The 13,265-nt window shown below is 53.8% G+C and overlaps 1 protein-coding gene across 5 annotated transcripts in view; it reads right to left on the bottom strand.

Annotated features, from left to right (window-relative positions):
- Positions 1 to 380: 380 nt before the first annotated feature.
- Positions 381 to 13,265, bottom strand: part of P2RY1 (purinergic receptor P2Y1) — a 31,473-nt gene continuing 18,588 nt past the window's right edge. Inside the window, exons 2-5 of one of the 5 annotated variants that reach the window (XM_062005434.1) lie at positions 11,335 to 11,427; positions 9,878 to 10,672; positions 7,673 to 7,791; positions 381 to 3,311 (exon numbers count right to left, since the gene is read on the bottom strand). In XM_062005434.1, the coding sequence (XP_061861418.1) occupies positions 2,152 to 3,243 (1,092 nt within the window). In that variant the 5' untranslated portion in view covers positions 3,244 to 3,311; positions 7,673 to 7,791; positions 9,878 to 10,672; positions 11,335 to 11,427 and the 3' untranslated portion in view covers positions 381 to 2,151. Of the gene's footprint in view, positions 3,312 to 3,801; positions 3,898 to 7,672; positions 7,792 to 9,461; positions 9,542 to 9,877; positions 10,673 to 11,334; positions 11,500 to 13,265 lie in introns of those variants that run through there. The other 4 variants (XM_062005433.1, XM_062005435.1, XM_062005437.1 and 1 more) reach the window with 4 other exon arrangements.

Raw genomic sequence — 13,265 nt, forward strand, 5'->3', positions numbered from 1 at the left:
AGAGAAGCAGATTCAGAGAACATCCTATTTTTATGCTCTCTCTTTTTAATTCATCTGCCATTCCAAACAAGACATGCCTCGGCTGAATGAAGTCTCCAATAATCACATAATAGGAGAAGTCATTTATTGTGAATCAGGCTCCTTCTCCAGCGATATAAATAGGCTGCGCTGCTCCACAGCCTTTTGTCAGCAGGGATTAATTAGCAATTGACCCTTGCTTGGGATTTCTTCACTACCTCTGGGTTTTTCATCTTCGGAGGCTAAATGAGACCGTAGCGTTGCTTTAAGAAGCGACGCTTCCAAAGCAGTAGTTTAATTTATCTCTAGGCTATAAATCAGTAGTTTAATTTATCACTAGGTTACATATCAACAGTGAATAGTCAGGGTGGAATTGAGTTTATTATAAAGATGCTCTGTTAGAAGACAGTATTACAGTGACTGAAACATGCTGTTAGATTTGCCATTAATGCCCAATTCTGAATACGAATACGGAGAACCACACTTTACATACTTGACATTTAGCTTTCTAATAAATAAGTTCAATAAATAGGGATTTTGCAGATTAAGAAGCTGTACGTGTGAACAGAAGCTGCCTCACAACGTTGTCAAAAAGATAACTAGAGCTATTCTCCTTTGTCACCAATCCCCAGGAACCGGTAAGTGAACTATTTTACTATGAGGACTGGAGGAACAAAGATCTGCCAAAATCACCCTCAGGAGTACAGAGAACTCAAGTTTTGCACACTGAATTTATAATTTAGAGCATGCTTTCATACCATTTTTAGCACACAACATTTTCAGAGACGTGTTAGAGCCACAAGGCCCGAGCAGGACGGCCCATGGACGCGCCTGCTCCGCGTTACACAACGGCGCGGGACGGCTCGTTTTGGATCACCTACCCCACACTGGGAGAAGATGCACGATAACGGGCCGGATCCAGCCTGTAGGATATTGCAACATCTTGTTAATACAGTCATTTATTTGTCACAGTAAAAAAAGAAACAACCCAAACACTAGTTCCCCCCATTATGTGTATATATAATATATAATCCATCCTATATTATCCACTGTAACAATTAGTTTCTTGGGAAACAACTCTCACGTTATCTGTAAAGATCGCCAGGAACAGCAATACTCTCGCACCAAACCAAGACGTGGGTAACTCGAGCAGCCATCACTTTGCTTGTGTGAGAGGTGCAGGTACTTCCAGCACGTGTGTGTTTCTCCTGGTTTACCCGTAAAGACCTCCAGGAAGGCTCCTGGCAGCGGCAGCCGGGCGCTGGGCAGCCCGGGGACGGCGGCCGCTCGCCAGCTCCATGTTCAGCCTGGCCGCGGTGCCTCTGGCTTCTCCTGGGCGCGGGGGGCAGGGCAGGATGAGGCCACAGGCCGCTCAGAGCCAGCCCACCCGCGCAGGCGTTGGCACCCCTCGGAGGAGCACAGCGCTCTGCTGCCGGCCTGCCAGGGCCCAGCTCGCAGCTCACCTGGAAGCCAAATTAAGGGGGAAGGTGGGGAGGGGGGTCCGTATTTTCCATAACAACCATCGGAATCCGCAGGCGTACCCATGCAGACGCCAGCAAGCCCACGTTTGTACAACACCGGCACTCGCAGACCGAACCGTAACTGCTACCGAACCACCGAACAATTATCAACACGAGAAGGAGAGGAAGAAATAAGAAAACTGCGAGATAACTGCATCGTGACTTCCACCAGAACACTCGTCTACAGCAGCAAGTGAGCGGAAGGAGCAGTACGTGGACTGAGCCTCGGCAGATACTGCTCTCCCTCACTCCTGTTTCCTATTTTTAATGAGAGGCTGACGGAGAACAACTCAGAACGTGGGAGACTAAGTCATTAAACCAGAAGCTCTTGGATTGCTTTCTTCCTTTAGTGGCTTTACTTCACTTTACTTCATCTGACACGAGCCAGAAAGAAGTGAGAACATCAGAAAGCTGCATTTTGACACGTTATTTTCCTTTTAAAATTCTTCCACTGCCTTTGTTAAGCTTTTTCTAGGATCAGAGAGTGAGGCTTTACCTAAAAGGAATCTGAGAGACCGGGAGATTGTCCTCATGTGCTCAGAGCACTACGGTGTCCCACTGCCTCGAAGCGGAGGACACTCCTTCGAACTGCGCCCAAATTCTTCCCGTTTGCTCACAAACTGGTGTCTCCGTTCTGTTTGTACTCTGACAAGATGTTGAGAGTCATTTCCTCGCTTTTGGACTGCACGTTGTGCTCGCTTCTTCTGGACGATTTCCTGGTGGCCCTGGAGAGCCGCCTCCGAAAGGTATCACCCGCCAGAAAGTACAGGATGGGGTCGACGCAGCTGTTGAGGCTGGCGAGGCCCCTCGTCACCTGGTAAGTGGCATAAACCTTATCGTTGAAGGCACACATTTGTGGAGTCTGAAAATCCACCCTGGCTCTTAGATTTAAGGTCTTCATCACGTGAAAGGGAAGGTAAGACACCGCAAAGACTGTCAACACAATAATAACCAGGTAAATCGACTTTCTCCTGAGAGGAGAGTTGTCCAAATCCTTGTAAATCAAAGCTTTCACGATGAGCCCGTAGCAACCGAGGATGAGAATGAACGGGATGCAGAACATCAGCACGGTGGTGCTCATGCTGTAGATGAAGTAACTTCGCAGGTAATCGTCGGCCGTTGTGTCGTAGCACGTCGTGGTTTTATTCTTCCTGATCCCCGTTCCCGAGTAAAAGAGTATCGGGGAGATAACGGCCACCACGATGACCCAGACCAGGGTGCTGATGTACACCGCGTTCTTCTTCTTCAGCCTCCCCAGCGACTTCAAGGGGTGCACCACGCCCGTGTACCTGTGCACGCTTATGCAGGTCAGGAACAGAATACTGCCGTACAGGTTCACGTGGAAGATGAACCTCTGCAGCTTGCACATGATGTCTCCAAAGATCCAGTCCGTCTTATTGAAGTAGTAAAAGATGAGGGCGGGCAGGGTCAAGACGTACAGGAAATCAGCTAGTGCCAAGTTGAACATGTAAACTGAGATGCCGCTCCAAGGCCTCATGTGGAAGACAAACATCCAGATGGCCACGCTGTTGCCCAAAAACCCAGTGATGAAGACCAGAATGTAGACGGTGGGCAGGTAATAGAACTGGAAGCCAGTTTTGGTCAGGGAACACTTGGTGGTGGCGTTTCCTGCAGACCAGCCGCTGCTGGATAACAGGTTGGGTTCAGTTCCATTCAAAGCAGCAGAGAGGAGGACTTCAGTCATGATCCTTCCACCTGAGTCACATATGTCTGAGGCGAAGCAACAAAGTCTCTACAGCAACAGGAACGCATCTGAAAAAAAAGACCCAAAAGAGCAAAGGAAGCCTAACTGGAAGCTAAAACCCGTTCTTGCTCGGAGGGTTTCCACGCGGCTGTGCTCATCCCCGCGCGCAGGTCGCTCTCGCGTGGGGCGCGAACCGCCCGATCCCCCACCCGTGTCCTCCCGCACCGCCCAGACGCGCGAAACCCGCCCCGCGCCCGGACACGGACCCGGCGCGCTCGGGCACGGCGCGGGCGGCAGGGGAACGGCCCGACGGGGTGCGGGGCGAGGGGAAGGGCGAGCGCCGCGACGGGGCAGCAGGAGCGGGGCCGGGCTCCGCCCGCGCTCCTCAGCCGAGCTCCGCCGCCCCCGGCCCCGTCCCACGGCGCCCCCCCGCCCGGCTCCCTTCAGCCCGACCGCCCCCCGCTTCTCCCTGGCTGCGCTCGGCCCCTGCCCGGCTCTCCCGAGCACCCCCGGCCCCGCTCCCCGCCGCGGCCCCGGCCCGGCTCCGGGCAGCCCCACCTGCCTCCGTCGGCGCCCGCCGCAGCCCGCTCTCGCGTCTCCCCGCCGCCGGCAGCGCCCGCCCGCCCGCGGCTGCCCCGGCCGAGCCGGCTGCCATGGCCGCGCGGGGCCGGCCGGGCGCTCGGGGTCGCGGCCGCGGCTCTAGGGCGCCAGGGGCGCGGGTCGCCCCTCCATAGCGGCGCCGGCGCCGCGGGGAGCTGCGGGCGGCAGCGCCGGCCCCGGGCGGACTGCGGGCGGGACGAGGCGCCGGCTCGGCACAGGGGCGAGCCGCCCGCCCCCCGCACCGCCCCCGCGGGCGGCGCCGCCGCTCCCCGCCCCAGGCGCACGGGGGCCGCGGGGGGCCGGGGCTGCGGACGGGGCTCGGCGGCCGCCGCACGCCCCGCTCCCGGCCGCCCACCGCGGCTCACCTGCCCTTCGCGGGACGCGGAGCTCCGAGGGGCAGCGGCGCCCGCGGGAGGCGGTGCCGGAGCCAACGGCGCTGCGGCGCGCACGGTGCCGGCACGGCACGGGCACACGGCGCTGGCCGGGACGCGGCCGGGACAGGGGCGGGCAGGGTCTCCTGCAGCCCCCCGAGGAGATGGAGGAGGGGGCACCGCGCCGGGCCGAGCCCCCTCTGCCCGTCCCCTTCCCCGGAGGCCGCCGGCACCGTCCCGCCGCGGGCTGCCAGGTGCGAGCGGCGCAACGACGCTTCCCTGATTCAGCTTTCAGTCAACCCTTTGAAATCTGCTCTGCAACCCAGTTTAAGCTACACGAAGATGTTAATTGCTGCAAATGGAACAGCTGAGCAGAAATATGCTCTGCTGACCTCTAATTAAGCGCTATACATTTGGCACTTGAGTCAGAATACGATTATTATTTATTGTCTTAGCAAAACACAATCTGCTGGTTTCAGCCATTTCTTCCTCGTTCACATTTTAGTTAAGATGTGTGGTGAGTGATACATGAGCTAGTCATATCTGCTCTCAGTTAAAAGCTGTGTTCTAGACGGAGGATTATTAGTACTTCATGAATATGTATTCATTTCTCAAACTTTTCAGTCTCTCTCTAAATTATAAAACTACTTTGTTGGGGAAGCTTAATTAAGAAATCAGCTGCATATTGTACCCTGGTAGGAATATGCAAGTGGATGCAGATGGAGCCGCCAGCCTGGCATCTCTGTCGGGACAAGTTACACAGGCTACAACTTCGAAGCAACAGCTTAGATTCTGTAAAGGCAGGACCTTTTCTTCCTGTACAGTAGGGTTTTTTCCCTTTCTCTCTGTACTCCCCCACTAACAGCATATTTAATACTTGGAGGCTTCCTTTGAATTTTAGCACAAATCGAAGGGAAAGAGAAGAGAAAGTGACACGTGAGACAAGGACAGCGATACCTGAAGAAGCTGTGTGGGAAAACAAAGCCAGTTTACAAAGCTGTGTAGTGGTGCCCTCTAGGATTTTAAAGTGCTGGCAGAAAGGAGTCCTTAGCCGAGACGTTCCCACAAGAGAAAACACCCAGCCCACAAACCAGACGGAGGGTGAATACAGCGCAATGATACCAAAGCCCTCCGTGGTGGTTTAAAAAAAAGCCACCTTACTCCTTGGAGAATCAGCTGCGTGGCCCAAACCACAGTGCTGACAAAGGACCGAGGCTACCGTGTAAAAAGAACAATGCAAAACCAGAAAGCGGGGCTGTTGGCAGACGAGAGGCCTTTCAGTTTATCTTCCCCTTTATAAATATTATCCCACTAGTGACTTTCTCGGTCTCCTTGTTAACACGTAGCTTCTCTTGGCAGCTTCCTTGAGTTCCCTGTCTTGAGCAAGTTTTGAGTCACCCTGGAGCAGCGCTAGATAGCATCAGTAAATACGCACTCTGAACTGCAGCCTGTTTGCCTCGGTTACCTCAGCAGCCCTGCAGACGAAAGGTCGGAGCGGTAGTGCCGGGAGCCCCGGTGCTGGGGGCAGGAGGCAGCTCTGGGGTTGGTGCTGGTGGCTGGGGTGGGCTGAGGGGCTGGCTGAGGGTGCAGGGCTGGGCTGGTGCGAGCGGCAGCGGTGGGAGGAGGCGTCTGGCGCTCGCCCGGGCTCCCACGGCACAGCTCACACTGCCTGGGGCCCAGCACTGACCCCACACACGCCAGGATAGGAGAGACAACATCTGAGCCAACATGAAGCTGCAGGGAGAGGTGACACCTCACCTGGTGTGACATTCCTGTCAGACCCAGACACGTACTGAAGGGTGGATATGAGCGTGTGAATACCTGAAGGCAGCCGTGGCTCTGTCCCAGGTCGGTGTCTCTGTCCCAGCCGGTGCCTCTCATCCTTCAGCTGCAGTACCCCTGATCCATTGCTAAACACTCCAAGCTCAGATTTATAACCTGGTCTGGGAGACTTCAGTTTATTTAGTCCTCTGTGCCAGGGCAGGATTTTCGGAGGTACCTGACTCACGCCTGTATCTTTCTTTCCAAGCATCACCCCATTTCCCAATGGCTTTTGGGAGGGTGGGTGCCTGGAGCAGGCCTGGCTGTGACGGCATTGCTCACACAGGTCCCAGGCATGGCGCTGCCTCCCTGCCCTGGCAGTTCCTGCTGGCACCCTCGAGGGGCTCACACCGCACCCGGCTTCTCCCGGGGAAGAACCTCCACCACCAGATCAGGTGCCAACAGTGGCATCTGTGAGGAACCACGCTCGTCTTGCCTCACAAGGGTGGAAAAGAACCGTTTCCTGGTTTTATGCACATTTTCTAAATGCCTGGCAGTCTGCCCTCCCTTTCCCTCCTGCCTCACACACCTCACTTCGCCCAGGCTTTCCTTTTCCTTTTTCATACCCCAGTTGCTGCGACTGCTCAGTTTCATCTCTTGCCCAGCCTAGCAAACCTCATCTGTTGCCTCTGCCTGCCCTGCTTCCCCCTCTTGCTCCCACCCAGGGTCAGAGTGGGGGGCAGAGGCGCAGCATGGCCAGGATCCTCACTCCTCACCCACTTTGGGGGCAGCGTGGCCCTGCCGAGAGAGCAGCACAGCCCCGGCCGTGTGAGCCCCCGCTGCCACCTCGGAGCCGCTCCACTGAGCCCAACCGTCCTGGAAATGGAAATCTCACAGGCTGGTTCCAACCGTCTGTGCCTTCTGACTGCAGCGCTTCAGCTGCAAAAGGTCCAAGCACTCACACAAGAAAAGAACGAGGCATATTTCTCAGCAGCCATATTGTTACATGCCTTCATACGCAGCCAGCAAATTAGTGTCTTCCTGCTTGCATCGCTGATCTGTTCTTATCTTGGACTGCAACCATGGAGTATGTTGCATTAGCACCTTTTCCTCCAAAGCTCTGGCATATGCCTTGCAGCTGAATAGGTTTCTGCCTGGTGGAGCTGAATCTGAATTCCTTCCAGCTTTGCCTTTTAATGCACTTTCTGCAGAATCTGGGATTTCGCACGACTGATTCCCACTAAACCAAAGGTTTTGTTCTGTTAACAGCTGATTGAACTCAGAGGGATGGTACATCCCTAACGAGACACGAAAGCATGCTGGAGAGCAAATGAAAATTCCCAGTCAGCCCCACTAGCACCGAGCGACCGCAGCGTGTGGGTGTGCAAAGGGAGCAGCTGGACACAAATCCAGCTGCTTCTACCTGTTGGGTTTTGTTATCAGGAAGGCTGAGATGCAGCTTTCGATATTGCACAGTGTGCTGGTATGAACAATGGGCCCACACCAGCTGCAGGCTGAGCAGCTGGTGGGAAGGACCCCGCTAAATGATGACTGCAAAGCCTGCTCATGGGGACGGCAGGGACCTCTAAACATCAGCTAGTGATCTTTACATGCTGGTGACCACATTGCCTGTTGGCTTCTGGTGAGCTGTGTGTCCCTTTTCATTAAGAAACTCTGTAGGTCAAATAATGTCTTACCACACTGTGTTCTCTTTCTCCAGTCTCGGCAGCTTCATCACTTCCTCTTTCATCTGTCACAGAGGAGGGTATCTCTTCCCAGCACGCCTCACACTGCCTGCAGACTTTCCACAGCCAGCCTGAAACACAAATTTGTTTTGCTTTCAAATACCACTGCCTGCAAGTATTCAAAATCCCACACCTTTAAAGCTGTAAGAGGTCCCTCAGCTGGACTTCCAACGGCCACCTGCACATAGGTGAGGAATCTGGTTTAAAGGATTCAAGCATACCCTTGCTTGTTCCAGAAGCACACAGCTCATCCTTGCCTGTCTAAAAATACTTAAAAACATGTAGCAGGCAGTCTGCTAGCAACGGCTCTTTATCCCAGGTTTTGTTTCCTGAGCTTCCCATGCTGGAAATGCCCAGCTTTGGCCTCAGGTGAGCAGACAGGTACATGGGCAGTTGCCTTTGTGCAGGAAGCAATTTCTGTCGCCTTCCCGCGAGAACTTGTGGCCCTCAGTAGCTGAGGCAGGAGGCTGGGTGCTGGCAAGGAAATGGTGTGCGAGACAAAAATGTCTCTAGCAGCAAAGAAAAACAGGAAAGCATGTAAAATCCCACACAGGAGATGCCCAACAGTCCCTTTTCCCCCTGTGATGGGCTGCCAGGGCGGGCTGCTGGTCTGCAGCCCCACAGCAGCCCCAGGGATCCCACTGCAGAGGGCAGGGCGGGAGCAGCTCCGGGGCCTGCTGCCGCCAGCACCAGCTGCCTCTGTCTTTCCTTGGAAAACAAACCCGGGAAATGACAGCCCAAGAGCTGATAATTGGACGTGTCTGTGTCAGCCACGACACGCTGCTGTCGAGAGCAAGTCTGAGCCGAGCTCCAGCCCGTGCGTGGAAACGCCAGCCCGGAGCTGTGCTGGCTGCTGGGCCCCTGCTTCACCCTCCTGAGCACCCTGTCCCCACAGAGCCCAGCTTGCTGTCCTCACTGCCCTTCCTGGAGCCTGTCAGCCCACTCCTGACGGGGTGACCAAACCCTGCAGTGCCGCAGCCCTCGAGGAGGTGCCTGTGACACGGGTGCTCAGGCACGGGAGCAGCTCTCTCCCCCGCCCCGGTGCAAGAGCAGCCTGTGCCTCTGTGCATTTCTAATGTCTGAGCTGACATTTTGCTGTCTTGAAAACAAAAGCTGTTCATGAACTAATTAAATAGATCTGCACACAGCACAGTGTAAGCCCCAAGGAGCGACAGAGTCCCCAACAGGGTGAACCTTGGAAGGCAGAATGACACGGTGTTGTGCATGCAAACATGGATCATTTGATAATGACTAGTGGGCAACGTGGTGAGTATGCAGCACAGGAACTCCGAGTGCCTGCTCCCCAAGGCCCTGGTGTGTGTCCGAGGTGACTGTCACACAGTCCCATCTGGATGACTACCCTACTTCTTTTCTTCTGCCTCTTTGCCTTACAATTAATCTTCTAAACCAACAAGAATAATCCAAGTGCATTCTATGTGTCAGAATGTGCAGGTAGTTTCTGATCAGCACTGCTGCTGCTGCGATGCTCCTGTGCAACACAGCAATAAACAGAGTTATTGGAGGTGACTTACTAATCCTCACAGAGGAACTACACTTCCAAAGACTAGAGATAATGCAGAATACTGGAAAACTTGTTCTAATTACAGCAGGGAGCATCTTTCCTCCTTCCTATCTTGCCATTTTAAATTGAAATTACAATTCTCAGTAGAAAAGATCTTTTCTTCAGCTCCCAGCCAAGAGGATTCTACTTGAGAAGGTTTAATAGTGCGTTAATACTCACATTACAGAGTTCCCTCAAATGGCCAAGAGAAACGGGCAGGAAACAGCCAAGATCACATACCAAGGGAGACAAAGTCAAGTATTTCAATTAAGTGCTTGCTACGTCATCACCAAGGGAAATGAACACAGCTCTCCCTCTGAGGTGCTGTGACCGAAGCCTCCTCCCAGCCTGTCTCGGCAGGGCACCGGCAGGGGCCTTCCCGCTCCCATACGGAGCTCATGGTGGGGAAGCCACAGGGCTGCCAGTGGCGCCTCGCAGCTGTCTGGTTTCTCCTTCCAGCCCTGCCTGGCTCCTGTTGCTCCCCAAAAGCACCCCCAGACCCATGCTGCCACTGAGGCAAAGCTGAATTTCCCCCAGAGCCGAGCCCCCCGGGGCAGCCGTACCACATCTCACCCTGATGCTGTTACAAGACCTACCTCAGATTTCCACTGGAGCTGGCTTCTCAGCCAATGTCCAGCTGTGTACATCTGTATGAAGGGCTGGCAGGGTGTTTTCAGACACCTCTGTCTTTCCTCCGTTACCTGGACAAAAGCTCACAGTGGGGAAGGCCGTTGGGTTTTCCCAGCCCAGTGAGGACACGGGAGTGGGATGAGTGGAGGGAGCTGCCCAGCACCGTGCTGACACAGCCCTGCTGCTGCTGAGGCTGCTCTGGTGGTCTCAAGAGTGTTGGTAACTCTGCACTCCATGTTAGTGATGCCAGTTGGAGGTGATGGAAATGGGTGTGAGAGCCACGTGATCTCAGGGCAGCTCTTCAGAAGCCGGGAGTTTCGTGTGCGTCCTCACTCGTCTCCTCCTGCGCAGGCTGCAGCTCCTGCAGCCACTATGTCGATGGCAGGAGTTTGGTAACCAGCAGAGCAGGCAAGTTCTTCAGGCTGCAGAGATCAGAGCAAAGCCCTTGGTTTTCTCTGGTTTAGCTGCTGCAAATCCATGTTCCCTGGGCATCCAGTGATGTCTCTTCAAGGTCCTTCTGTGACCATGGCCAACGCAGACGCACTCACATGGCTGGGTGGATGATCAGTGCTGATAGCGACGGTGGACCGTGTGTGTAGGAAGATGTCCTGGCAGGGACCCTGAGCTGTAATAACATGCATGGAGCTGGCCCCAGATGTGCAGCAGCTGGCCCCAGATGTGCAGGAGCTGGCCCCAGATGTGCAGGCTGCTGAAAGCACAGGTCTGCATGGGCCCAGCACAGAGGGAGGTCACGTCCAGTTCTGGAACAGAGGAAGCCAGTATTACTCAGAGAATCCCTGCAACGGCATCGCTGCCAGATCGTATCAATGGTAAACCACTCGCTAATGTTTGGCAGATATTAGAAAATATAGGATGTTTAACTAGATTTCCCTTTTGGTATTTCGTTATAAACAAGTTCAATGTGGGCAAAATTGGGGTTTGACATTTTAATGTGGCGTTTCATCAGGGCATTTATTCGGTTACCACTAGAAGCATAAGAAAGCTAAACTCAGACAATGCTTTCAGGTGCTAAATGTTCCTGCTCCATGTGAAACACTGAGAAGATGCAAAAACCGATCTGGAACAATGTTTTAAAAGCTGAGATTGGGAAACCAGGGAACAGTAACATGCTGATGGGTGAAAGCCCAGCACGTTGCCTTTCTGTGGACTGGAGGTAGCAACCACCAGGATTTACAGAGGTGACCTCTTGCTGCTGGTAGCAAACAGCACTCAGAAAAGCCCTTTTGAGCTTTTATCCTTCCACCTTTCTCTATGCCATACCCACGTTTCCTTTCTCGGCCAGTTCTACATGAGCTGATCTAGATAAAAGGAGGAACGTGCCACATACCCACGCAAGGCATTATATTTCCTGTGGAAATCTCCCCGTGTTATCATCCTGATGGAGCTGAAGTGGGTGACTCACCATTTTCCAGGCAGCAGCGTGGCTGGCTGTGGTGCAGAGCACCCACAGTGTCCTGGGCTCTCCCTCCTCCCTGGGCTGAGCTGATGCCTCGCTCTGAAAGGATCTAATGTCTCTTAGTTCACGGGAAAACAGACAACTTCTGGATTGTGTTGGGTTGTTATTTCCCTGTGGATAAAAGCCCATGCACATGCCCCTCTGCTCTGCCATACAGGAGCGGCTCCATGCTTAGACATTCAAGCACTGACACGTTGAGTATCTGACCCTCCAACTGCATTTGCAAAGGCTGTTGGAGTAACTTGATGTTAGTCAGCAGGTCCCTGCTGATGGCACAGGCTCTGTGGAGCTGTGGGGCCGAGCAGAAGTCTGGCTACATTTTCATTGTTCTTGAATTCAAGAGGCCAAAGCTACCAGCAACAACCAATCAGTGTTTTTTCTGATGGATCTGCTTTGGCACTGATTTTACAGCAAGAGTAAGGAAGGTGCAATTCTTGCCCAAGTCTATCTGTCAGAGAGGAAACCCAGGTGAGCCAGCCCTGCCTCTCCTTTCCTCCCATCAGCCTGCCTTTCTGCAAACTGCCCTCGCTCATATTCCTCCCTGAAGAGTTTAATTTGGGGAAGGAAGGGCCTTGAAAGTACCAGTCATGGAAATGGAAACTAAATTATTCAGCTTAGTGCCACTGCATAATGAATCCTGGAGTTTCAGCTGTCTTGATGCCAATACTCCATTGTGTTTTATTTTGGGAATATCTGAAAATATGGTAATGACAAAGAAGTGACAGGAGTTCAAACCAAGTATTTCAAGTCCCTTCTTTTTTCTGGGCTCCCTTCCGATGGGTTTGAAGCTGATGGGGGTAGGAGCAGCCTGAGCAATACCTCTGCACTGCCAGATCCTTTCATTTCTCCTTCAGCTATTGTCCCCTTTTCTCATTATCCTGCAGCTCTTTCTCTCTCCCAGCTGCTCTGGCCTCACTCCTCCCTGAGCTGTTCCTCCCTGGGAGCTGCTGTGTGGGTCACGGTCGCCTCTCATCACTAGGATGCTCTCAGCTGGTTTCTGTCCTGCCTCTGGCCTCAAACCCAGCAAGCTGGATGTTTTCCTGGCCGTGTCTCAGAGCACCCAGGCATCTATCAGCTCACTGCAGCTCAGTGAAACTTCAGCATGCCTTTGGCAGCTTCAGGTAAAATCCAACCACTCCCCTTGACAATTAGGAAGGAGGTAATGCCAAGGAATAAACAGAGATTCGTCAGTACCTGAGATAAAAAAAGCCTAACGAACAGCTAATCCTATAGTACAAAGCAATGCCAGCTCAGCTCTTACCGAAAACAAATACCCTGGCAATGATTACCGAGGCTGTTTCCAGCCCCGTGCGCAGTTGCTGAAGCAACAGCCCCAGCTGAAGCCGGGGAGCTGAAGCGCTGCCGTCCCGGGGCCGCCCCGGCCCCTGCTGCCCGCTCCCTGATAGAGATGCCGAACACAAACAGACTCGCCCGGTTTGTATCGGAGCCATCACAAGGCAAATATCAGAGGCACGCCGCAGGTAGGAAAACCATAAAAACATCAAGCTAACTGCGCTGTGAGCAAAGTCAGTGGCTGCAGACAGCAGATGGGACCCGTGGGACCTTCTGCCTCACCCAGGGAAGTGTCCCCTTCCCCCAGGAAACTGAGTCCCAGCTCCAGAGCAGCTGAGGGGTGTTCAGACAGCTCTGTGCAGTGCCATTACAGACTGCAGCGCTGCAGGTCAGCTGTGACTGCAATCGGCTCATCCCCATCCGAACTCCCCTATCTTCCGCACATCACACCAAGATCAGGTCTCGTCTGACTTATCTGAGCTCCCACTCCTTATGTCCCCGATTTTGTCTCCTGTTTCATACCAAGCAAATCACTTTTCTGACTTTGGACCACACTCTGTGTGCAACCACTTTGCACCCGAGCT

The sequence above is a fragment of the Colius striatus genome, chromosome 12 (assembly GCF_028858725.1).
Source record: "Colius striatus isolate bColStr4 chromosome 12, bColStr4.1.hap1, whole genome shotgun sequence".
NCBI lineage: Eukaryota > Metazoa > Chordata > Aves > Coliiformes > Coliidae > Colius > Colius striatus.